Source organism: Phalaenopsis equestris, unplaced genomic scaffold (genome assembly GCF_001263595.1).
Source record: "Phalaenopsis equestris unplaced genomic scaffold, ASM126359v1 Scaffold000188, whole genome shotgun sequence".
Taxonomy (NCBI): domain Eukaryota; kingdom Viridiplantae; phylum Streptophyta; class Magnoliopsida; order Asparagales; family Orchidaceae; genus Phalaenopsis; species Phalaenopsis equestris.
Window position 1 is genome coordinate 870589 of NW_018164630.1, and position 25500 is coordinate 896088.

Consider the following 25500-nt stretch of genomic DNA (forward strand, 5'->3'; position numbering starts at 1 on the left):
ATATATATATATATATGAATATATATATACATATAAATATATATATACATATAAATATATATATGATAAATTATATACGATTTACTCGTGCGCGGCGTCGTAACAAAATAGATGTCCTCCCTAGGCAAAATCGACGCTCCGTACGTGCCGGTGCAGTCCGTTTTGTCATCCGGGGTCGCTCGGACGACGTCGTCGACAATCGGGTCAAAAACGCGTCAAAATTTAAATTTCACAAAATTTCGACCCGCGATCAATCGTTTCAAAAAGTTTATTCGAGTCTCCGACAAGTAACAGTGCATGTGATGCGAATTGAGGCGATCGGACGCGGCGCACCCCCGGCTTGCTTGTGAGCGCAGGAGTGCGAATTGTGCAAAATGTCACCCTAAGGCTCAGGAAGGTTCTATAGGGATCCCTTTTGGGTTTCCTCATGTTGGTTTCACCCTTCTAAGTGCTAGAAGTCGATACCACACACGCAAAACTCCAAAAGGGGACAGAAATAGGTCGAACTTCTAAAATGAGGCGGGTCCTATTTCTAAGGTTCTAAGATAGTCAAAGGGAGACCCCTAAGGCTAGATCCTAAGTCCTACGAGAAAGACTAGACCTCACTAAAAATGAGGTCAACACTAGCCTTCTTCATCACCTGCATGCAAAAAACGACAAGCGTCCCGTTTACATGTAGAAAACTTAAAGCAATCAGCCCCTCTTCCTTTGAAATGGAAATCCTAACTTAAGAGGGGCGTCCATGCAAACGCCCTTTGACATGCAAATTGCAACCATAGTTCCCGCCTAAATGTAGTATGCATTTTGTAATTTAAATTTAAATTTAGTAGTTTGTAATATGTATTGGGCATCCCACCATGTAAAAAAATTGAAAGAAATAAATGCAAAAGAAGCTTTTGGTTGTGTTTCTCCATAATTATATTACTCTTTCCACATAGTTCGCTTTCATGAAGTTTGAAAGCTTAAATGGCCATGGGTGCTTGGCGGCCAACCATGAAAACATGGAATGAATATATGATCTCGTTGTTTTGAAATCATATGAATTTTTTAATTTTGTTAGTTCTCCGTCAACTTCTTTATCGCCCCCGCCAAACCCAAGTTCATGTATCCCTTGGTTTCATCCTGCATCAAATCGATAATTCAAGGCAACAACTTTCCAGATGTTTAAAAAAAATGATTATGGATCCCTTTTCCCACTTCCTACAAATCCTAAAATTAATTATTATGCTTTCCCATAAGCCATGACTTCATACCACACTCCACTTGGTGTAAAATCCAAATTTTGATAAGGTGAGTGCAAATATACCCCAAAATTTTCAACCTTTTTTTTTAATTCATCAAAAATTATTTCATTGCATTATACTCTTCAAAATGGCCATTTTGATACTATATATATATATATATATATATATATATATAACCAGATGTTAATTCTCAAAGATGAGAAAGTTATGAAATTAATTTTGGTTTCGATAATATTTTCCTAAAGTTTTATTTTAATTTCATTATGTGTTATTGTGGTGTTTAGTGGAATTTCAGTTTTCCACATACAAGAACATGCGACGGTTGATGGAAAAAAAAAAAGCCTGGATTGTTCAAAAAAAATAATTAATTTGGTTGATAATTAAATTAAACAAATTAATTTGACAATATAATTACCTGCATTTCACTTTTGATGGAGAGAAGCAGGCCAGGGTAAATAGTGAAAAAATTAGAGAAGAAAGAAGCGAACGAGAAAAAGAGAAGAAGAAAAGTGGGTATGGCAAGAAATTTAGGTTTTGATTTCAAATTTCAGTATTTTTCTTAACAAATTGATTTATATTCCAAGTGATAGATTTATAAAGTTATTTAACCATAATAAAATTGAGATTGTTCACAAAAAGAATAAGTTTTGCGGCATTCATTTCAAAGAGATTAATCATTAAATTGGTGAGATTTATAAATTATAATAAAGAAAGCAAAGCTGATGTAAATTAAACTATTGGAGGTAATTTAGTAAAAATTTCTCATACTGTGAGAAGCATGTTTACAACTTACTATAAATGACACAATGAAAATTTGGATGAAACAAACTCACAATTAAATGCATTTTGTATGTACAAATCTTTTCTTAATTGGTAATACTTTCAATGAAGAAATTTAATATATGTAAACTAAACTCATATATATAGTTTATCAGCATATTTTAAGTTAATCCAGGGATTTAGTTCATTTAATTTGACGGAATAATTTTTTTAGATATATGTGAATTATAGAGTAATGTGTTGTTTCGAGCGAATTTAGGTGACATATTTCATCTATCATTCTATCTTGGTAAGTGGAATAAAAGGAAGAGAATTAGAGGTATATTCAGTCAGCTAAATCATAACAACTTGTTAAGAGGGTAGTCATGGGGATGACACTTGGCTTAGCCATCTCCACCCTATCTAGTCCACAAATAAATTCATTCCAATGAGTACCTCACAGCCACCATTGCAAATACATTTTCCCTTAGTTACTAGTAGTCCTTATCCACTTTATTATTTATCTATAAAATTTCATTATGATCCCCAGCAAGGAACTTCAACCCATTTGCCTTCATTGCCTTCATCTATCTCTCCGCGAATAAAATCAATTCTTCTTTCCAAAAACTTGCATTTTAATTTACATTGTAGCATGAGCATTATTCAAATAGAAAAAATGTGATAGAGTAATCATGAATCATGATAACTCGAAGAACCTAAAAAAGGGTCAGTGATGTATAAACAGGCGTTAAGATTTGCATTGGGTTAGAGTTCAACTGACACAAATTTAAAGATTCAAAATGATTTAAATTCACTTACGGACTGTGCAAGGAGAGCTTCCAATAGAATATTTACATCATCCTCCCCTGGATTAAATAAAAGAAGTATAATTTGTCATACATTCTCAGAGTCAACAACAATGTTAAAAAGAGTTCCATATTGGAAAGGTAGAGTTTGATAGTACCCGTAATGAATATATAAACCTACCATTTTCCTCGATCACTTTATCAACAAGAATAGATGAAAAACCCATTCCAACAAGATATGATTTGAAATGACTGCAAGAAGAGCTTGGAAGACTTTCCTGCATTGGTGTCAGGCGGAACAGTAAATGAGAAGCAAAGGTCATCTAAAGGATTTTTTTTTAAAAAAAGGGCTCAAGAAATATCATAAGTTCACATTGATATGTTATGCAACATGTACAAATGAGCAATAAAAATGAACCCCATATAAAGACCAAATATTCAGATTAATACATTATTCAATATTTGTACATTAGGAGACAAAAATGAACACATGAAGACAAAAATGTCCTCAAATTAATAAATTCTCAACAACTCGGATAGGTGGGTGACAAAGGTGAGCCTAGATGAAGACAAAAGGGACCTCAAATTAATATGATCATGCTAACCTGTACAGGTGAGGCAACAAAGATGAACCCCTAATGTAGACAAAAAGGTCCTCAATATATCTCCTTCAAATTTACTTTGGTAAAATTTCTAATATATTTTTGTGTCGGATATTATTCAAAAAAGGCGACTTTATGCTAAATATAGTAATGCACTAAAAGTCTATATTTTATTTTAATTACTCTTATCTAAGTAATAATTATTATATCACAAAGGTTTAATTTCATGAACATTTGAATTTTATTTTGGAATTATTTACTTTGTAAAACTAATCAAGCTCGCCAAATTTTTCTTTGTTAGTTATTTCAAATTAAGGTAAAATTAAGATTAATTTCAAGTAAGAATGAAGTTTTATAGCAACTACCCTATTTTTTTTAAATATAGCTTTGAGTAAAAGAATAGAGCATGGTAAGGTATGTATGTAGTAGAAGTTTAATATCATAATATATATCGCTAATATTTTTAGAAGCTATTTAATTAAATCAATAGAATATTTTAGAATACTTCTCTGCTCAATTAACATACATTAACTCAATGGATCATAGAGTTGGGAATAAAGTGATATAATATTCTGGATCATTTGGGTAATTAAGTTTATCACCCATTCGATTTTAATGAGTAAAATTACAAAATGGGTGTCAATAATATTAGCAAGGTAGAATTTTGAAGATTAAATACGAAAGTATGAATGGATTTAGTGTTTTAAAGAAACGACTTAAATGTGATATCATTACTACAAAATATAGGTGTGTTGTCTTCCTGAGTAAGATATGAGACAAACTTTGCATAGCATATTTTATATAATGTATAATACATGAATACGAGTATAATAATATGTATAAAATGAAATAAAATGAGTAGGGCTATAAGGTTGAAAGATACCAAAAGGTGTCAATGGTCAATTAGCACAATCCAATTTGGCAAATAATGTACCGGAAATGTTATATCAATTTAAGGGAGTAAACTCAAGGCAAAGGATGTCTTAGTTTCCCTAGATCATGTAGCCACGAAAAAAAAATAATGCATTGTGGATGATGAATATGATGATGTAAATGATAGAAAAGATGCAATTTTTTTCAGTATGCAGCCATTGCTGTACCAGCAGAACCACCAATGACACCTGCAGTACTAAATACTAGTGTTAGTGTGGAAATTGACAACTACTTCAAGCGTTTTTAGATCCTAAAATAAATCATGTTTATTGAAGTGGATACTGGAGTTGAGGAGGATTGGATTAACATGATTTAAAAGATATTGAATAGCATTCATGCACAAGTGATAGACATGTAAAATAGAGAGACAACATGTGAGAAGACATAAAAGGAAAAACTGAAGAATTAATTTCATGAGATAAGTTTGAACCGATTTTTAGAAATTGGCTTGCCTCTCCTTCTACAAGGCAATTCCAAAGTTTTAAGTGAATTGACTTGGGGCCTAAGATAGTAATTTAGTATGAGGCTGATTTTACATCCTTAACACCGATATGCCCCATAATTTATCTGTACATTAAGTGAGAAAATGTTACATTTTTCTGAAAGGAAAAAGGTATTAGTTGCACTAACCTTCAACTTCACTTAGCATCAGGAACTTTTCTAAGCTAGCGAAAAACGTAAGATTACTGTAGATCACATGGCGTGTTAAGATAGAAATGAAAATAACAATAAAAAAGATGCCAGCTGACAACAGAGAAGGTGTTCAATTTAAGAAGCAAATATTTGTTTATGAGCAACAATAATTACAAGAAGAGTAGCACTAGCAAACATGTATGTTACTTTAATATGCGCTATCTGTGGTAAATCTCATTCTGGAAAAATGTTTGATGAATATTTAAAAGTATTATTTATATGGGGAGCGACGACATATAAAAAGAAATTGGGTCAAGAAATATACACTATGACAAATAGCAAAGAACAGGTCAGAGACCAGAGGGTGATATAAGTAAGATTACTATGTTGAATAAGTATAAGAATGTTCTTTTCTTGAGGAACAATTTGGGTTGACGCAAGAAAGGATGTGGTTTAATTGGATGCACAAGTACAGGAGTCTGCTATTAGAGTTAATTGAAAATAGTTTAATTGGACCAAGTTTATCTCCTTGGAGTGCTACTTTATTCTTGTAAAGAAGGATGGTCCTATAAACTTGAATAAGGTTGCCATAAAAATATGCATCTTCTTCCTAAAACTGCTGTTTTGATTAATCGGGGAATGTTCAATATTTTCCAGAACTGACATAAGATTTGACTGCATCAAATGAGAGCGAAAGATAGTGATACTGAAAAGAAAATTTTACATTAAGGTAAGAGCACTCTAAATTTCTAGTCAAAACATTTTAGCTGGCCAATAGCAAAATGTAAAGTGTTTATAAATCATAAGAGTTTCAAATATATTTTCAGCTAGAAAATAATAAATTTGAGACAATGAAGGTTGTTAGCGCTGATGAAGGATTATGATCTTGATATAAAGTACCGTCCTGGAAGCCAAATGAAGCAGGAGCGGGATCTCCCGCAGCGAGAACGCGGGAACAGGAGCATGATCTCCCGCTGTCAGATGTGGAGCAGGATCTTCCGTAGCGGGAATGCGAGAGCGAAGTTTCCCGTAGCGGGAACTCCCATTGTTGAACCGGTCGGCTCAATTGAGACCGGTCCAAAGTAAACCAAGGTCGAGCGGCCTAGGCGCAGTAATTTGATGAGGGTACAATTGTCGCCACTCTCCTCCTTCCTTTTCTGCTTCTTCTGCGTGTGGAAGTATTTTAATAGCTATTTCAGGATCTTTCTTACCTCTCCACCCCTTCCTTTTTGTGTGGGAGTTTCCTTCTTTATTTTTTTCACTTTTGTTCGTCAATGGGAGTTTATAAATTGTTGTTTTCTGATTCTAGGGGGCAGTTTTTGTTGTGAATTACTTTCAGATTTCTTTGTGGAGTTGTTCTCCCTATTCGGGCAGTATCCAGAAGGTGATGGTGCTCCGGTTGTATCCTCCTCCGAGGTGGTGATGTATCTTGCATTTTCATCTTCTCTACCATTCTTACCCCCTCCTCAGCCGTCTGTCTCCCCCTCCTTTACACATGCACCCAACCACCCCTACCTGCAGTCTTACCTTATTGTCTAGCACCTTCCACAGCCCAAATGGCCTGCAATTTTGCTAACATCGCTTCCGACCCATCAATCCTTGTTGTTGCAACCGCGGGATAACAAACCTTTATTGTTTCTGTCATTTTTGCCCCAATTTCATATTGTCGTTGCACAGGCCACATAGACTCTAGTTGGTCCTGCAATTTTCTCACCTCGCCTTGGCTGCCGCCAAACTGGCTAGCAATCCTAATCCACCTAGCCAACCCCCAACTCCCTTATGATACACTTTTGAGGCGTTTGTTTGTGTTGTTTTATGAGTTGGTGATGTTATTTTCAATTTGTGCTATGTTGTAACCTTACTTCCATATTAATAAAAGTTGTTTTTGTTTTTTCACTGTTTTACATACTAGTTCCGATATCATTTAGTATTAGAGCTAGCCCAACCCTTGTCATATCCTAGGGTTTCCAAGCATATGCTCCTACCCAAGCCACAAATATCAAAAAAAAATTCTTCCGATTCAAATTTCACTGAAACATATATGGAACCAAAATTTTAATACGACTTTTGATGAGATTGTGGTTTCTGCACTCCTAGAAGACGAAGAACTTTTTGTTGAGACATATAAAGATCACACAAGCCAGAAGATGTCAGAGTTTAAAATTTCAATGTATGGTCGTGGTGACAACAAACTGATAGCATCATAGGAGGGTACAGTTCCAGCCCTCACCCCTAGTGTTACATATGAAGAGACGAAAGGCCAGTGTGAAGCTCTTATTATTGTAACGCGGCAGAAGATGTTTGTTCTCCAAAGCTTCAAGAGTTAAAGGGAAGACACGAAAGATAATAAGAATCATCCATCAATCAAACTCTTACAAACCCTCGACTTTGCTGATGCCCAACGTAGATGAGAAGCATATGAGATATTTACTTGTTTGAAATTTGGCTCAAGAGAACTTGCGTCGTTGTATACCTCCGGCTCAAATTATGCCAAACCAGAACGAATCGATAGAGAGATATGCTGGCAAGTGGGAAACGCTTCGCAGATGTTTTGGGAGCCAGCGCAGTGCCAATGAGATCCAGAAACGACTTGTGAGAACCAGAAGCTTTGACAGATGAAGTCAAAACTCCCCCAATCCCAGGAGACTGACACGGGAGTGGAATCACCTGCAGCGAACGCAGGAGCAAGACCTCTCGCAGCAGGAACGTAAGAAAGGGAGCATGATCTTCTACAGCAGGAACACAGGAACAGGAGCGAGATCTCCCACAATAGACGCGGGAGCAGGAACTTCCGCGAAGAGAACGCGAGAGAGGGGTTTCCCGCCTGTTGAGCCGATCGGCCCAATTGATGCCAATCTAGAGTATACAAAGGCCAAGCGGCCTGGGGGAGGGGGTGATAATTTCACGAGGTGGGACTGTCGCCTGCCCCTCCATTTTTTGCTTCTTCTGCACATAAAAGTATTTTAATGGCAATTTCTATAACTTTTTTTGTTTTCCCGCCTTCCTTTTTGTGTGGGAGTTTTCTGCTTCTTCTTTTCTTCGTTAATGGGAGTTTATAAATTGTTGTTTTCTGATTGTAAGGGGAGTTCTTGTCGTGTGTGCTTTTCAAATTTCTCGTGTGGAGTCCTCTTCCCTTTTGTAGTGTTGTATCCGAGGAGTTGGTGGTGCTCCGACTGTATCCCACTCCGAGGTGGTAATGTATCTTCCTTTTTCATCTTCCCTTTTCATCTTCCCTGACCCTTCTCTTCCACTCCTTTTAGTCGTCGCCCACTCCAATTCCTTCCCAACATCCTATCGCCCCCTTGTCTGCAGCATATGTCTTAATGTCCAGCACCATCCTGCTACCCCCAAACGACCCGCATTTTTTTCTAATATCACTTCTAACCCACCAGTCCTTGCTACCGCAGCCCCAAGGCAGCAAACCTTTGTTGTTCCTGCAGTTTCTGCCTCAAATTCTTGTTGTCGCTGCACAGTCCAGCCAGCCCTGTAGCCGTTTATGCAATTTTCTTACCTAGCCTTTGTTGTCGCCACACCTACTAGCCATCCCAATCCACTTAGCCAACCGCCCTTGGGATGCACTTTCGAGATGTTTGTTTGAGTCGTTTTATGTTTCGGTGATGTTATTTTTAGTTTGTGTTATGTTGTAACCCTATTTCTCTATTAATAAAAGTTACTTTTATGTTTCCATTTTTTTTTCTACCAGTTTCGGTATCACCAAATATGGTAACCCAAGTTTGAATAGAAAAAATATTAGCTAGATGCTAACTAAAAAGGCAGAGTTGATTAGAGATACGGAGACATCATAGTTGGAAGTTGAAATATTGAATGACTAAGGTAAATTAATAAACATTGAGTGATATTATATCGAGACATCATAGTTGGAAGTCAAAATATAGAATGACTAAGGTAAAAGTAATACACATTGAGTGATATTACATCCTACTACAAAGAAAAGAATCAGATATACACAGAAGGCCAACAAGGAATGTCAAAAGATGGCAAACACGCAAGTGAGGATCACAAAATAGATGAGCATGATGTGGGCAGAAACAAATTACACTTTGCATTCCATGATATTTTGAGACTATTCAAAATTTTACATAATGCTCTTTAGTCAGGTTATTCAATTCACTCAAGTAGTGCCAAACTTTAAAAAGATTTAAAAGTATCATTTAAGTGTCCTAGGATGAAAAAGAATGTGAAAGAAATATAACAAAACATGAATCTTGACAATTGGTGAAAGCTAAACATCATAAGCCCAGCTGAACGTTAAGAGTCATCATCAATATTAGAGTGAAAATGGAATGAAATAAATCTGAATTTTGTGGCAATGTTTCTCACATCAAGTCAAATATGCTCAACTTGGATTTGAAATGTCAAACAATGGGCGAGGAATATCCTTTGTGAGGTAGAACTTGAAGTGTTCATCTCGTACTTGGTAATCAACCTCAAGAACATTCAAGGATACTTTTAATTGACTCTGGTTGTCTTTGCTGCAGTTTCTACAGTGTCTATAAGTAGGCAGAGGGCTCCTACAAGTAATGTTGCAGGGAAGTAGATCACCTACAAAAAAATTTGCATGGCATGGTCTGCAAAGGAAAAACTCCGGTGGAGGGTCTACTGCAGGAAAAAGTTCTGGAGGGTCTGCTGCAAGAAAAAGCTCTGGAGTAAAGACTGGTGCAGAAAAAAGCTCTAGAGGAGGACCTTCTGTAGGGAAAAACTCCGAAAAAGGGTCTGCTGTAGGAAAAAGCTCCGGAGGAGGGTCTGCTATAAAAATAATTTTGGAAATGGACCTGTCGCTGTCGAATACCTTTCCGAAGAAGGGGTTTGTTGCATGAAATAAAAAGAAAGAACACCTGGCAATGATTTTCCTTTCAGATGTTTCAAGCTTGCACCAACACCTGTTGAGATGTGGCTCAACTTAACAGCAAGCCTAGTTTTCTCCACGGCAACGTCAGAGTCACAACCACTGCTGATGGTTGCAGCAATTACACTAAGCTCGACCAATTTATGGGCAATGGCATTTGTTCTAAAAGTGAACTTCTCAAACTCAAAGACACCCATGGGCCAATTACAGATAAGGGTGTTAGCACTGTCAAAAGTTGTGTTGAAAGTCTCAATGGAATTTGGTCCAATGTCAAGGCCCATCCAGCCATCAAGGATGGCAGATGTTGGCACAACCTTGCTATCAGCAGCAGCTGCAAACTTGTCCGCCATAATGACATCTGAGGGTAATAAGAGTTTCACTCATTTCATATTTGCCTTCTTAATAAGAGCTATTGCTAGACTACCTTCATTTTACTCAACAAGAGAGGAACTAATGTCATGTCCTTGTCCCCTATAGAATGTGAAAATCATTCCTCCTCTAAGAAGAAGGACATCAACTTTCTCTAAAAGCGACTCCATCACCCCAATTTTTGTTGAAACCATTGAACCACTAACAATGGCAGCAAATGGCCACTTCAGATTCGTGGCGGCCCAGACAAGGTAGTCAAGTACCTTCCACATGAGGAAGCCAGCAACAGCAAGTTTCAAGTACTTTGTAACACCCTTTATTGAAGCTTGAACACTATGAACAGTTCCTAAAGCATCATGAATATAGAGATCAGCAAGAGAATCAAGTTTCTTTGCAAACTATGGGTCATTCTTCTCTTCTTCCTTATAGAATCTGACATTCTCTAGGAGGACGACATCACCGTCAAGTAATGCAGCGTTGATTTTCTCCACTTCCTCGCCAAGGGAATCATTGGTCTCTCAAACTCCAAGAAGTTATGATATACCAGGCATGAGAGGCTCAAGTTGTATTTCAGAGTGACATCTAGAGGGCGGCCCAGATGAGTGCAGCGAATGACCTTGGCTCCATGCTCCCTTAAGTAATTGATGGTGGGAGCAGCAACCCTAATTTTGGTATTATCGATGATCATGAGGTTGTTATCGAGTGAACGTTCAGATCTACCCTAACGAACACCCTCTTCCCCTTTAGATATGCGCCCTTCAAATGGATAATGCTCCTTTTCGTTGTCATACTTAAATCTCTAAAACACGGATCCGATTGGAAGAAGATAGAGAAGTAAAACAAAGCTTGAAATATAGGAATTTCACCGCCAACAGGAAGGATATCCAAATGCACCAAAAAGATTACAGGAAAATGCATCTCCATTAAGGAAGCTTGCAAGAATTTACGGCCTGCAAAAAGTTTTCAAGTCGACAAAGAGGATTCCCGGTTGCTTGAGGGAATTTCAACTGCATAAGGAAATTAGGCGGCGAGAAAGGCTACAGGAGGAAATTCTAGTGGCGGGGCTTACAGGGAGAGGAAGTTTTCAGCAAAAAAGACTGAAAAAGAGAAGGCAGAGGAAAGGCCTGCAGCACAGCAAAGATTGTCTACTGCAGGGAATAGAAAGTTTCTGAAGGTATGAGACTCTAGAATTTGTTTCAAGACTCTGATATCAGGCTGATTTTCAGAATTCAATAGAATTATTTTATTGACATAAAAAAGGATATACATACCCTTCCATGAATCCCAGAACATAAAAGATAAGAAAGGAAATAACATGAAAGAAAAGATAAAACACATATATCTACAATTAGTTAATTCAAAATAATTACTTGGTGCTTGGAGATAAAAGAAAAGACATTAAATAAGAAAGCATAAAATACGGAAAGAAATAGATCCAATCCAAGGAAATACATCTAATCATCATAATTTTTTACAAGAATAAATTATTTACTAATATAACTTCAAACAATTACTTTATATCCAGACTGAAGAAGGATATTCATGAAAATTTGGGTGTTAAATTGAAACTCAGTACAACATGCCATACATAGAAAGAATATTCAGTTGTTAGAAGATCTATAAAGACTGTTTCGGATTTTGAAAGTATTAGAGAGACCACTTTGTATTAGTAGAATTTAATGATATCTACTAATTTGAATTGTATGACAAAAAATCTAAAACTCCACTGAGTTGGGTTGAAGATAGAGAAAAAGATTGTTGGTCTGTAGTTAATCAAGCTACTGAGAAAAAATAATATAATCAAAGACAGATTAAAAACAACCATATGACCCAAAGCATGAAATGATTAAATTTGATGTTGGTGAATTTGTATTTATTAAGGTCAAACTTATGAAAGGTATACCTAGATTTGGCTGAAAAATGAGACTAAGATAAACAAGAACTCTCAACCTATAATACGTGAGTATCAAAATCTTTAACCTTCATTCAAAGAAAATGGCATAAATTATATTTATTCGATCCTAATTTGTGACAACATTTTTCATGAAAAAAAAGAAAATTAGACTATCTTACTGATCCCAAATCAAGAGAAGATGATATCCATTTTGCTGCTTGGGATGTAGAATACCGATCAATCATGTCATGGCTACTGAAATCAATGAGATCAGAAATCATTGGAACATAAACACTCCTAACCATGACAAAATTTTTGGGATACATTGACACAAATTTCCTCAAAAGTTCGTGATGTTGCCTTAGACTATGAAATTAAAACTAAGATTCACGTGTAATTACTTTATTATAGCAAAATGAAAAATGATGACTACAAACTATATATATATATATATATATATACATATGTATTTTTAATGAAGAACAATGAAAATGTTTCTATTCTACAAGCATTTGAGAAAGCAGTCTAAATTTTTATCTAGCTTGAATGTTAAATAAGATCAGAAACATACTCAAATGACTACCTTCTAACCCTAGATAAAGTTATTTACACTAAAATTGAAGAAAGGAGGCATAGCATTGTACTAAAACAAACACTGTTAATCAAAGCTCTACCCTAATTGCTGCCCCTGAACTAAATACCAGCAAGGTTGAGGCCATACAAGTCAAAATCAAGTCCACCAAGTCAAAATTATTGAAAAAATATATTCTGAATCTATTGCAAAACGGAAAAACACCCAAAAAGCATAATTGGGAAGAATAAGGGAAGCCTCTATACAGCAAAAACAAGCCCTCATATCAAAACTAGTCTGAGCATCGTCAAGCCAACACGACTACTATGGAGGAAAATGACAAAGCTGCTACAAAGATAAAATAAATCGAATAAAAAGTGAAAAACTATGTCCCGACATTTAATAAACCAATGGGCATGCTATATGACTCAATTGGTTAAGTATTCTATTTCTCACCTCTTAAGTGCTCTAAAAGCTAATTCCAATGAAACCTAAATAATAGACTCACGAGGAATAGGCCAAATGGCAAACTCCTCAAAAAAAATTTTCTCCTTTACACTATGTTCAAAAAATCGAAATATAAAAATAGTTAATGGAACTTTAGCTACATTAGCTAGAACGAGATTATGAAAGCAAAACACGCATTTGTCCCCATTATCATATGTCCTTCGTGTTCAAAATTTATTCAAAAATCTATTATCCATTTAAAAACTAACATATGACCTAAATTTCATTGTAATTTAATATTTCATTTATTTCTTATTTCAAAATCAAACTACGAGAAAAATTATAAGGCAAATATAAACAAAAAATACTCTACTGTAAAGAAACAAATAGTAATAATCCTATGCCTAAATCTTATCTATTTAAAAATTTGAATATAAAAAGAAATATAAAAGGAACAAATTTAGCTCCATCTTATTGAGATGTGTAATCCATCCTTCATTGTATTACAGTTTATGCTTGCTGCATTATTTAATAAAATGGAAGCTAAAGAATTCCAATGTGAGGCGCATCAAATTGCCAAACACCATAAAGCAGTAGTATACGCTCTTTTTTTTCATAAAGTATTTTCCAAAAGTAAGTGAAATTTTAAGTCTATATAGAAAATGCTTATTTTAAAGAATCCATGTAATTTAATCCTTTCATCAAAATATAGTTTAGCAAAGACAAATACTTCAATAATTTTATGACTTCTATAAGACATGCCATTTTTAAAAGTGATCTACCATCACAAAAATAGAATAATGCCTCCAGAATGTTTGTGATAAACCCAACAAAAAGCCCATATTAACATCACGCTAAGGTTCACATAGTGATTATACACTCAAGGGCCTCTCTGTCTTTGCTCAAGAGCCTCTGTCTTTTTTTCCTTAATTCATATTGATGTATAGAACTGTCCCTAATTGACAATGTTAAAGAGGTCATATGGTTGTTTATTTCGTAGACAGTTACTCACATACTTACATGATTATTGTTTATTATAAATCTAAAGTATAATTCTCCCTATGTTTTATAGAATGATCCTTAGCCAACTAGACATAAATATTGAATGCATTAAATAAATAATGAAAACCTAAATCAAACATATCCTTTTTTCATCAAGAAAAGGGCATAATACATGAATCCTCTGATACGAGACCCCACAAAAGATGAAATGGTATAAGGAAAAAACTTCATTTTCAAACTATTAAGGACCTACTCTTTGAAAGGCATGTTCCAGATATTTCCTAGGATAATATTATCTTATCATTTGTTCTAATAAATCTCCTTCTTAATGGACTATTGCAAAATAAAACACCTCTTAAAAAAAATTTCCCTTGCAAAGCTCATAGCCCCATGAAAAAATTTTAAGAGTGTTGCCAAAATTGATATCCATTAAAACCATCAAAACACTAAGGTTGATCAGAGGGACTTGAAAAGCATCTTTCTTAGATACAGCTAAACTTAAAAAGGGCAAGTATCACCACCAAAGTTTTAGAAAAAGCTTTCTCTCTCAAGATATTATCTTTTCCAAAAATCAAAATTTTATGACTAAGGTCGCCTCCATAGGAAGCTATGGTATGAAGATAATTTTGATTCTCTAAACTTTGATCCCTCAAAGTTTACTCACCAACACAAATAACTTCAATCAATCTCATAATTAAAACCATTCCACTTCAAATAGCCTCATATACTCCTAAAAGTGACCCTATAAAGGCCATACACAATCATCTTAAAGCTATTACTACAAGTATCAAGAAAGAGAAAAGAAAACAGCACTTAACTAAGGCATGCACAGCACAATCATTAAAATATGTGCAAGATCGACCAACCACCGCATAATGAATGTACGGATTATAACCCAAAAACTCAAACCATCATGACATGTCTTCCTATTGCTCTCAAAAGGGGCATACAAATACACGATCAAAAGATATACGTTGTCAAATACAATGCAAATGGAGCATTCTATAGATATAAAGCTAGAATCATTGTAGAAGGCTACACTCAATAATATGGAAGTGATTAAGGAGAAAACTTTGCACTAATTGAAAAGCTAAATAGTATTCGAATACTACTATCCCTAGCAAAAAATCCAAACTAGTTCTTACAATAGTTAGATGTAAGAAATACAGTTGGATGCATTGCTATTTAACTTCACACTCAGCATGAAGCTAGAAATTTAATAAAACAAATTTTATAGATTGAAAGCCCTCCATAATAACATTATTGCCATATGATTAGGTAAATAACTAGAATTGTAGAAGTTGACCAAGAAGATATCAAAGATTAATTGAAAATTTTATTTACCTTTCCCGCATAAAATTAGATATAAACCGTGAGGTGAGTGTTAAGCAAGTTCATGCATATACCTAAGTTTCATTACAAGTTGCATATAAAACTCTCTAGTATATAAGAAAAACCTTGATAAAAAAAATTTATTTGGATGCAATGAGGGACTAATCTTAGAAGCTTCCACAAATGCTAGCTAAGCAGGATCCCTCGTATATCAGAAATCCACTACTGGATACTAAATCTTTCTTAGAGGAAATCAAATCATTAGAAAAAAAATATATCAATTATTTGCCTTCAGATCTGATGATGAAACTAAATTTGTGCAATGGGCCAATGGCCTAAGAAATTTGTGAAAAATTATGATCAAAAGTATGCTAAATGACTTAGGACTGCAGTGAGAATGACTGAATTTTATTGCGACAACAAATCAACTATCAAAAGTACACAAGACCTAGTTCAATATTGCCAAAGAAAACAAATCGATATTGATTAATATATTATCAAAAAAAAAAAGTGGATTAATATATATCATAATGTCCAATCGCACAAAAAAGAAGCTAAAATCCTAACCAAGGGGCTTCCAAGCTCCATGTTCCAGAATATCATCTCCAAGTCATAGCAAATCTCTGCTGTATAGCCAGAAGAAAATGTCTTACATAATCCAATAATTAATTCCAAGATTTCATGGGTTCTTGAGTAAAACCAAAAATAGAACCAAGAATTATTTCTTGGATCCTGCAAGCAATAGCAGTTATTCTCTTTCATGGTCTCTTAGAATTCCTAATTAATCAACTGCAATTTCTTCTTTTTTTTTTTCTTTACTTTTTTGTAAAATCAGTCGTAGCCAAAATTATTAAGAGACTAAGAAACCACTAGATTCCTAAGAAAAAATTACCATGCATAGCATAAGATCCGGTAATATAAATAAGGTTTATTCTCCTTAATGTACTGCCCAAAAAAAATTTAAACTTCCCTCTATAAAATATTTTACATATAAAACAGTGTTCGAGTGCGTTTAATATTTTAAATTCGTTTGATCATTGCACACCACTATGTTCTGTAACTTTTAACTTATTTTTTCCCTTTAATGAATAAGCCCTCATTCAAGATCATAATATGGCATTCAAACCAACTTGTTTGTTATTGATATGGATAAAATCACATGAAACTATCACATGACAAACCAATATTAGACTCACAATTAGACTCAATTGCTTCATGTTGAAAAAATTAACGCAACCAAACAACTATGGGCTTCAGAATTATTTATGTTATTCCCTTGAGAGGCAAAAACCACCATCATCATCACTAACCTTATAAAAACAAAATTAGGTTAGCTTTGTGAATCCTCACCATATTAAGTGTTGCATGTGGTACTAATTTTAGTTCATTAGAGAAGAGTAACCTGGAAATCACAATATGAAGATAGAATGCCCGTATCACAAATTCCAAAGTCATTTCATAAAAGATAACTTCATAATTTGGCAAGCTTAATTATGAAGATCATTTAAAAAATCATAAAAAGTTCTTTTGAATTCCAAAAATTGGGAAGCGTTCTCCTACATGAGCAGGAGTCGGTTGGCAAGCCAAGCATGGCTGAATTTTAATGAAGCTTTCAATGGGTGGCATCTGTTCCTTCTTTTAAAACAAAGTATTATCAAAATAAAAGTTTTACAAGCTTGAAACTTTCATTGATATTGTCCAGCATATTGTTCAGTCTACTTAAAGTAACGGAAATTTGATTTAAGAAAGGAGATCTAGCTCAAGTATTAGACTACTTAGTTCTCAAGAGTCGGGATAGGCGCCACAAACCCAAGCCTCGCATGTGACTTTCTTAAAATTAAATATTCATGAACTTCTACTGTGGAATCAATTTGTGATTGGTCTTATGCCCTCTAGCATGGCTCATGCTTGCCTATTTGCAATTGGTATTGAGCACTACTTTCAATTAATAAAAGATTTAGAGAGTTTTCTATCCTATATGAAAAAGATTCACCGATTTTACCAGTTCAAATGTATTTTAAAGAAGAAATGGCCACAAGAAGCTAAATGTTCCAGAAATAACACCCAAAAATGAGCGTGTCAAAAAACACAAAGATTGAAAAAAACATCCAAAACTAGAAACTTGAAGACCTAAAATGAAAGAAGAAATTAAGAAAGAAAAGAACATTACCTCCTTTACTACAACAGGTACAGAGCAGGGTCTTATTAAGCCAGAGGAACCAGCATCGATTGAAGAATCAACCCCAGCCTCACCATTTGGAGCACCGTCACTATTTGTGCCGTCTTCTAGCTTCACCTAAAATGATTCAAAATTGCAGACAAATTAATTGCACGTTCCTCATCAAAAGCAGGAAATCTGCCCAATACAAAGAAAATACAAACAGCATTTTTTCTGACAGTGGGATCAGGGAAAATACCATGTTACTCAGCACTTATATGGTCCAAAAAATCTGCAAAATGCATATAAGATGAAAGTTAACAAAAGTTAAGATTAAAATCTTCCAAGGTACATTCATACCTTCACTTGCGCTTAGTGGATGCTAGCCAAATCAGTTATTAACAAAGGTAGATTTCTGAAAAAAATCTTCTTTTTCGCTGAAAGAAAAGAAAATAATCAACTGAAACAGAGAGAATGTGCATCCTCGGGACCAAAAAATCTTCCGAGATCCAGCAATCGAACCCCTCTTCCAAATTCAAATTTGATAATCCACACCCGCTTCCTCCGCAAATAACCTATTGCCGAAAAGTAAAATGTTCAATGACAATATCTTTCTTCAAAGTAGAGGTCGCTGCGCCCAATATGACACAAATCAGGCTTTATAAGAGGGAAATGAGATTCCAAACCCTAAACGCATAATAAGGGACGGCAAACGCGAAAAGCTTAGAAATCCTACAATCGAGCAAACAAAGTGAACAAGAAGAATGCAATACACTACGTAGCAAAAGACAGTGGGAGCCAGAGAGGACCAAAGCCTATCGGGCAGTCGCCCGAACGGGAGCGAATATTGCCTGTGGTCCAAAGTACCATCAAAATGCAGGCACCTTCGACTTTATTTCCATTGCATTCCAGCAGTCAGGCCCGCAAATTTTAGCTTCAGGAACGAGGAGCTATGCTTAATCACCTCGAAGTCCCGAATGAACTCTTTTAATTTTGAAATACACATTGCAAGATAGTCTTGTCTGCATAAAAATGAAAGTTTTGATGTGAATTATATAAATACATAAGAATTTTGTGCTAGATATGTAAATCCCTTTTTTTTGTTTTTTTACGAACATATCACTTGGCATCACAATATAGTGTTTTCTATTAATAAAGTACAAAGATATTGGTATTGTTTCTTGAAATAAAATTGAAGAGTTGAAGAATGCATGTTTTTTTATCGAAGATTCCACTGGATGAAGGTTATTACACCCTTCTTCGGACTATGGGTCATTAAGGCTGCAGGCCGTTCAGACTGCGGGTCATTCAGGCTATGGATCGTCTAGGCTATGGGGTCGTCCAATCTATAGGTCGTCCAGAATAGGTTGTTCAGACTACAGGTCGTCCAGGATGTGAGTTGTCCAGGCTGCGGGCCATCTAGAATGTGGGTTGTCCAGGCTGTGGGTCGCCCATTCTATGGGTCATCCAGCTTGTTGATTGTCCCTTTAGAGATTCAGTCTCACATATTTTACGTTTTTTTTTTTATATTATCATCTCTTTGAAAGGCAGTTTTGAAAAGAATAAAAGAATTTTTAATGTAAAATATGATCATAATTGATGTCTGCTAGAAAATTCACGACGGTAGAGTAATGGATTATCGTCTTAGCATTGCACGAGGATTCAACACACACTCAGATGAAAGTGAAACAACAAGTGATGACACCAAAAGTTTTTTATGAGGAAAACTCGTAAAGGAAAAAAACCACAGGATCTGACCCAGTTATAAGAATTCATTGTATGTTGATGATTACAGCGACCCCTTGTCCCACAGACTGGAAATGATTACTAGATTTTCAGATTACAGAGTCGCCTGTCGGTGTCCGGTCAACGGTGGTCGGCGATGATCGACGGTGGATGACAGTCGGCGAGGATCGACGGTGGTCGATGGTGGTCGGCAGTGATTGCCAACGATCGATGGTGGTCAACGGATGTCAGCGGTGGTCGACGGCAGTCGATGACCATCGGCGGTGGTCGACGGAGGTCAGAGGTGATCGGCGTTAATCGACGGTGGTCGACGGAGGTCAGAGGTGATCGGTGTTAATCGACGGTGGTCGACAGAGGTCGGCGGTGGGCGTTGGACTTGAGCTCTTTCTCCAAGTCTCAAATTCTCTCTTAAACCTCTCCCCCCTCATGCAAAGGGTAGAGCTATATTTATAGTGTTTTGGGTGCAATTAATGCAAGAATATGAACCATTTTGATCCGATGGTTCAGAGAGTTTCCCTCGATCAGATGATGTTTGATGGACATTTGAGTACCTTAACGATTTCAGAATTGAGTAATATTGGGCTCGTTGGATTCGTCTTATCGAGATACTCGATTCGACTATGAACTCGCTAAATTCGACATCCGTTTGACCTTTAAAATGTCTCTGGTAATCCTCCAAGAGTGGTTTAATAATTTGATCTGGGCTTGATTTGACTTGGATTGGACTAACTTTCATATCATTAGGTCCGTCTCATCGAGCCGATCAATTTGACTATAAGTTTGCTAAAATCGGAGCTCCGGATGATTTTTAATCGAAGTTTGAATGTTTCTTGTTCAAAAAAATTATATTGAGATTCATGTCGGAGGATGAAAATTTGTCGGTGGCGTATCAATAATGATTCACTAATTATACTCTGAAATGCTTTCCCGAGGCCTTTGGGTTGGTTCCGAGTCATCGTTGTCAGTTAGCTTACTTGGCCTTACTGTTGGTCTTATTTATCACTTAGACAACAATTTTATTTTTTTTTCATTTATATGTAAGAAAATGCACAGGAAATAATTTCTAAATTTGTTAAACAAAAATAAAGGTTTTTGTTGGTTTTCAGATTTTGCATTTTATCTCCACAGAGAATTTTATTTTCATGTGATTTAAGATTGACTTGTGATGATTGATGGATCAGCTTCTCCAAGAATGCATTCAATTTATTTTGTTGTGCTCTGTTGGTAGGACATCTTGAGTCATTTTACAGACTTTTTGTTGAAATATCTAATTTAAATTACATGATTTATTGTCGTTCTTGGTAAGACTTATAATAGGAAATAATTTATTCCTAATTATGAGGAATAAATTCTTTCCTTAATATATGGTGATTTTTTTTTCATATATTAGGAATTATTTATTTTCCTAATTTATATTTTTTTTCTATTATCTCTCAATAATTAATATGAATTAATTATTTAAGATATAAGGTGATATATCTTTCCTTTCATATCTTTTTTTTTATTATTATTTTTCCTATTATAGAATTCTTGTAAGGGTTATTTATACTCCCGTTCATATCAATAAAACTATTCCGAATTAAAAACTATTCCGAATTATTCTATAAAACTATTCCGAATTATTCTAAATTTCTACATGATATCAGACCAAAAGTTTGCCCTAATCACCAGTAATAGTCGGAGGACCGTCGTTACTCCCTTCCCGCCGGCCTTCTTGCGAGAAGGGAGGAACTTGCTCTTTGCTCAAATCTGCCCAGAGAGAAGCAGGTGAAAAAACGACCTATGATGAATCAAATAATTCTCATCAGCGTTTGGGCGATTTTCCGAAGAAGGTGATCAAAATCTAGCGCAGAGATTGTAAGGCACCCAATCGAATACGATCCAACGGCGACACTTGATCAGATCCCAACAACGACTCAAGGGCGGACAGCGGGCGATCTTCTAGCATCTCCCACATCCCAGCCTGTTCTCCTAATTGGAGACTGCCGATGTTCTCTTTCGGTAGCAAGAAGGTCGATCGCCGGCGAGAGATGAAGGCGGCAAAATCGGCCGGGTTTAGCTACGTCCAATAGCCGCCGGAATCCCAACAATCATCCTACATGACCTCCTCTACCCTTTCCTACAGTAGGAATTCTCCCTGCAGTACAGCTGCGTTCATCCTTCGCCGGAATTTTCCCTGTCACAGGCTCGTCTCCACCGGATTCTCTCTGTTGTAGGCTCATCTACTGGAATCTCCCTGCATTTGGTTCTTAGTCCAACAGGAATTCCTCTACCAACTTGTAGGCTAGCCAGAATCACTTCTTCCCTGCTGTTGGTTATCTCCCTGCAGGTTGCAGGCCCTCCTCCGCTAGGATTTTTCCTTGTAGATTGCTCCTCCTTATCTCTACAGGCCCTGCCGGAACTCCTTCCCTTGCAATCCACTAGCCATCGGAACTCTCTCCTTGTAGAAATTCTGAACTTCAGACCTCCTCCTATTGGGGAATTTCTGAACTTTCCTTGGGAGGTGGAGAATTGAATTTTGCAGTGGCTTCAAGCGCAAGATCTTCAGGTTATCAGTGGATGCTGTGCAGATGAGAGGCTAAGGCCTCTGCTTAAGCTGAATGCTTCTAGCAAAGCTGCAGAAGACCATTTTATTGCTCAACTTCTTCAGCATTTTGAATGCATCACAAGTTGCAGTTCTTGTCTGTTGCTTATGTATTCCTTATTTATGTGGGGAAGATTAACAAACAGGAAAACATGTTATTCCCAATTGCCTTTAGGGGTTTTCTGAGTTCGACCATTCCTTCGTCTGTGAGAAAGTGAGAATACGTGTTGGGGATTCATTATTCAATATCGAGTTAATTACATCTGCCTCGCTGGATGCATTCTATTAGCCAAACTGAAGGAGGAAATGTGGATAAACATGGAAGTTCTGGTGGCAAAATTCTCCTTTCTGCCAGCCAAATCCGTAAACTACCAGCTGGATCCTTCTTCTGCATTTTCAAACGGACTTCCCTGCAATTTCAGCTAGATCCCTCTGTTGTTATTTCTTAGCCAGATCCTTCTATTGGCCTCTTCAATACCTAATGCAGGGTCTCCTTCCTCCTGAAATTCCCGACAGGATCTCCTTCATGTTGAATCTTCCTGTTGTCCACCCTGTCAGCAGGATCTCCTTGCCAAATCTTTAATTTCCTGCAACCAACACTATTTATGTGGTTGTAGGCTCTCCCCCGAGTCCTCCCTACAGCAAGAATCTCTTATTGCAGGCCCGCATCTTCCTATTATAGGCCCTCTAGGAGCTTCTCTCTTTAGCAGGTCTGAATGGTTTTTTGTTTCATCTCCCGCTAGTACATCTGTAGAACCCAGTTGCGAGGGAGAATTCCCAGAATGCAGTTTCTGCAGTCTCCCTCTTCCGGTGTTTCTATCTCTCACGAGACCACCCTCTTTGCAGATCATCAACATATCAATAATAGACTTCTTCACTGCAGGAGTAAACTTCCTCTTTGTATCCTCATATGCCGACATCAGCGATGGGGCTCCAGCTAGGGCTGCAACATCGATGCTGCCACCCACCTCATCATCATCTTGCTGGAGATATCACTATCGTGGATCGGACAAACCGTCCATTTCTTATGCAGTATTTTTTCTTCCCTGCCCAAGCATCAGGGGGGGCTGCGTTTCCAACCGGACCTTCTCCAAGTAGCCATCAAAATCGAAGACCTCTCTACATTCTTCTCTGCAGCCGGTAATTCCTGTAGCTTCTGTTGCACCTCACATTTTTCCCTATGCAGGCGCCGCCAGTCTTCGGAGTCAATTTTCTGCAGCCTTTGTTGTGCCTCAATTTTTTCCCTGCGTAGGTGTCTGGTTCACTACACCATTGTGATTTCAACGATTTTCCCTGCGTAGGCATTTGGGAAACTATAGGCTTGCATTTTCAGCAAACAGCGGGACCTATCCCATAATGGCTTTCCTGCCACTGGAACTCCCTCATGTAGTCCTTCCTACCAGTGAAATTCCCTCCTGCGGCCTTTCCTGCCTTCATAACTTCCTGCTGTCATATCTGCTGCAGACTGGACCTTTTGGCTCTTACTCCTGTAGCCGGTTCTCTCCCCTACAGCCTTTCCTGCCGTCGGACTTCCCTCATGCAGCTTTTCTCGCCGTGGAATCAACCTCAATAAAATTTCCCTGCAGATTTTGGCCAGCTCTTCCCAAGAAAAGCACTTAGCATTATTGCAGCCTTCTTCGAGCACTACAACTTTCTCAGCATTATTGCAACCTTCTTCGAGCACTACAACTTTCTTGAGCACTATCGTTGGCCCTCTGTAGCTTTCCTGCAACCTCCCTGCAACCTCCTTACGGCTTTCCTGTAACCTCCCTACAGCCTTCTTGCAGCTTTCATGCAATTTTCAGTCAACCGGTGACTTACAAATTCATCAATGTCTCGAAATTGAGCTTAGACCTCATCTAGGCCACTCTCAGGCTTCGACCGCTCTCAGGCTTCGACACTCTCAGGCTTCAACATTCAGGCTTCGACGCTCTCAGGCTCAGCATCCTCAGGCTTCGACACTCTTATGCTTCGACATTCTCAGCTTTGGAACCTTCGGCTTCGGCACTTACGGTTTGAGGATTGTTGGAATTTCTTGTTGGCAAATTGATGCTACCTGTCCAGTCAACATACCTCAGCCGATGTTTTCAAACTCAAGTTGAATATGGTTTTCAACCATGTTTAACTTGAGGAGGAGTGTTGAAATATCTAATTTAAATTATAGGATTTATTGTCTTTCATGTTAAGACTTGTAATAGGAGGAGATATTTTTTTTTCATATATTAGGAATTATTTTTTTCCTAATTTATACTATTTCATATTATCTCTCAATAATTAATATGAATTAATTATTTGAGATACTATGTGATATATCTTTCCTTTCTTATCATTTCTTTTTTCTTATCATTTCTTTTTTATTAATTTTCATATTATAGGATTCTTGTAAGGTCTATTTATACCCACGTTCATATCAATAAAAATATTCCACATTATTCTAAATTTCTACACTTTTAAATGAACTTTGTCGGTCAAACATAACCCATCCATGTTGGATTTTGGATTTTAAGAAAATATCATTGTGAAAAAGGGAGGCAATAAAACAAAACATTGGATCGAGAAATTCACAAACAGAAAAAACAGCGGAACAATCAGATTTACGTGGTTTGACAAATTGTCTACGTTTATGGAGTTACAAAAGATTTTATTACTTTGAGGATTACATCCGTTGATTGTCTTGACGATTTACAAGAAAACACTCTCTCTCCTCCTCTCCTTCATACCCGTGAGCTCCACACAGAAGAAGAAGAAACAAAGCATTGCGATACAGTCTTTCTGTAATCCGAACGCCGAGGAGAAACCGAGAATCATGCTGAAGCAACCAAAAGGAGTTGCGCCTGCAACCTTACCGAGACAACACAAAGAGGGGAGAAGCCTAGTTCAGTGATGGACTTGCAGCTTGCTTTAAGTCTTTCCAATTTGGCCCATTAAGGAAAGAAAAGTCTGTTATGTAATTATGAAGAAGAAGCAAGAATATAAGAGAGAAACAGATGCGGCAAAACATTAACAAAGGGAAGTATAATAATAGAATAATAATAAATGAGGAAAGAAATCAATTCGTTTTCATAGATGCAAGCCAACCCAATCACGAAGTGGATCAGGCTCCACATAACTCAACAATTAAATATTAACAATAGAACTTTGAGTGTTATTATCGAACATTTAATAGAATTTTTCCGATTGAACGTTAATCTGTTGTTGTTGGTTTTTAAGAAATTATTATCTATCAGACTTCAAGCGTTGTTGTAGTTTTTGTTGAGTTACTACCTGGTTCAAGTCTTACATTTCTCATGTCTTGATTGCTCGGTTAGATCGTCGCCTTTAGACGAACCACACCTTACGTCAAACATATTAAGTGGGTCTTATCGTAGCCTCTACGAGGGAAACCGTTGAGAATTGCTGTCAAGATAATTCGTATGTTACCCACTGCAGATCTTGTCGCTAATGATTAGGGAACTACCACCAGATTTTGACCCCCTCCGAGTTAGGAGGCATGGGTTTTTATTTATGCCTGGGCGTTGTAGGTAAATTTTTGTTAATTTTTTTGATTGGATGA

The 25500-nt window shown here is 36.7% G+C and overlaps 1 protein-coding gene and 1 pseudogene across 4 annotated transcripts in view; both read right to left on the reverse strand.

Annotated features, from left to right (window-relative positions):
- LOC110022384 (probable inactive DNA (cytosine-5)-methyltransferase DRM3) overlaps positions 1-18630 on the reverse strand; it is a 61304-nt gene extending 42674 nt beyond the window's left edge. The window contains exons 1-6 of one of the 4 annotated variants that reach the window (XM_020721293.1): positions 18427-18630; positions 17978-18192; positions 17877-17909; positions 17630-17755; positions 2991-3087; positions 2823-2869 (exon numbers count right to left, since the gene is read on the reverse strand). In XM_020721293.1, coding sequence (XP_020576952.1) covers positions 2823-2869; positions 2991-3087; positions 17630-17755; positions 17877-17879 — 273 coding nt within the window. In that variant the 5' untranslated portion in view covers positions 17880-17909; positions 17978-18192; positions 18427-18630. Of the gene's footprint in view, positions 1-2822; positions 2870-2990; positions 3088-17629; positions 17756-17876; positions 17910-17977; positions 18193-18303 lie in introns of all 4 variants that reach the window. The other 3 variants (XM_020721292.1, XM_020721291.1, XM_020721290.1) reach the window with 3 other exon arrangements.
- On the reverse strand, positions 9335-11002 carry LOC110022410 (annotated as a pseudogene).
- Positions 18631-25500: the final 6870 nt, after the last annotated feature.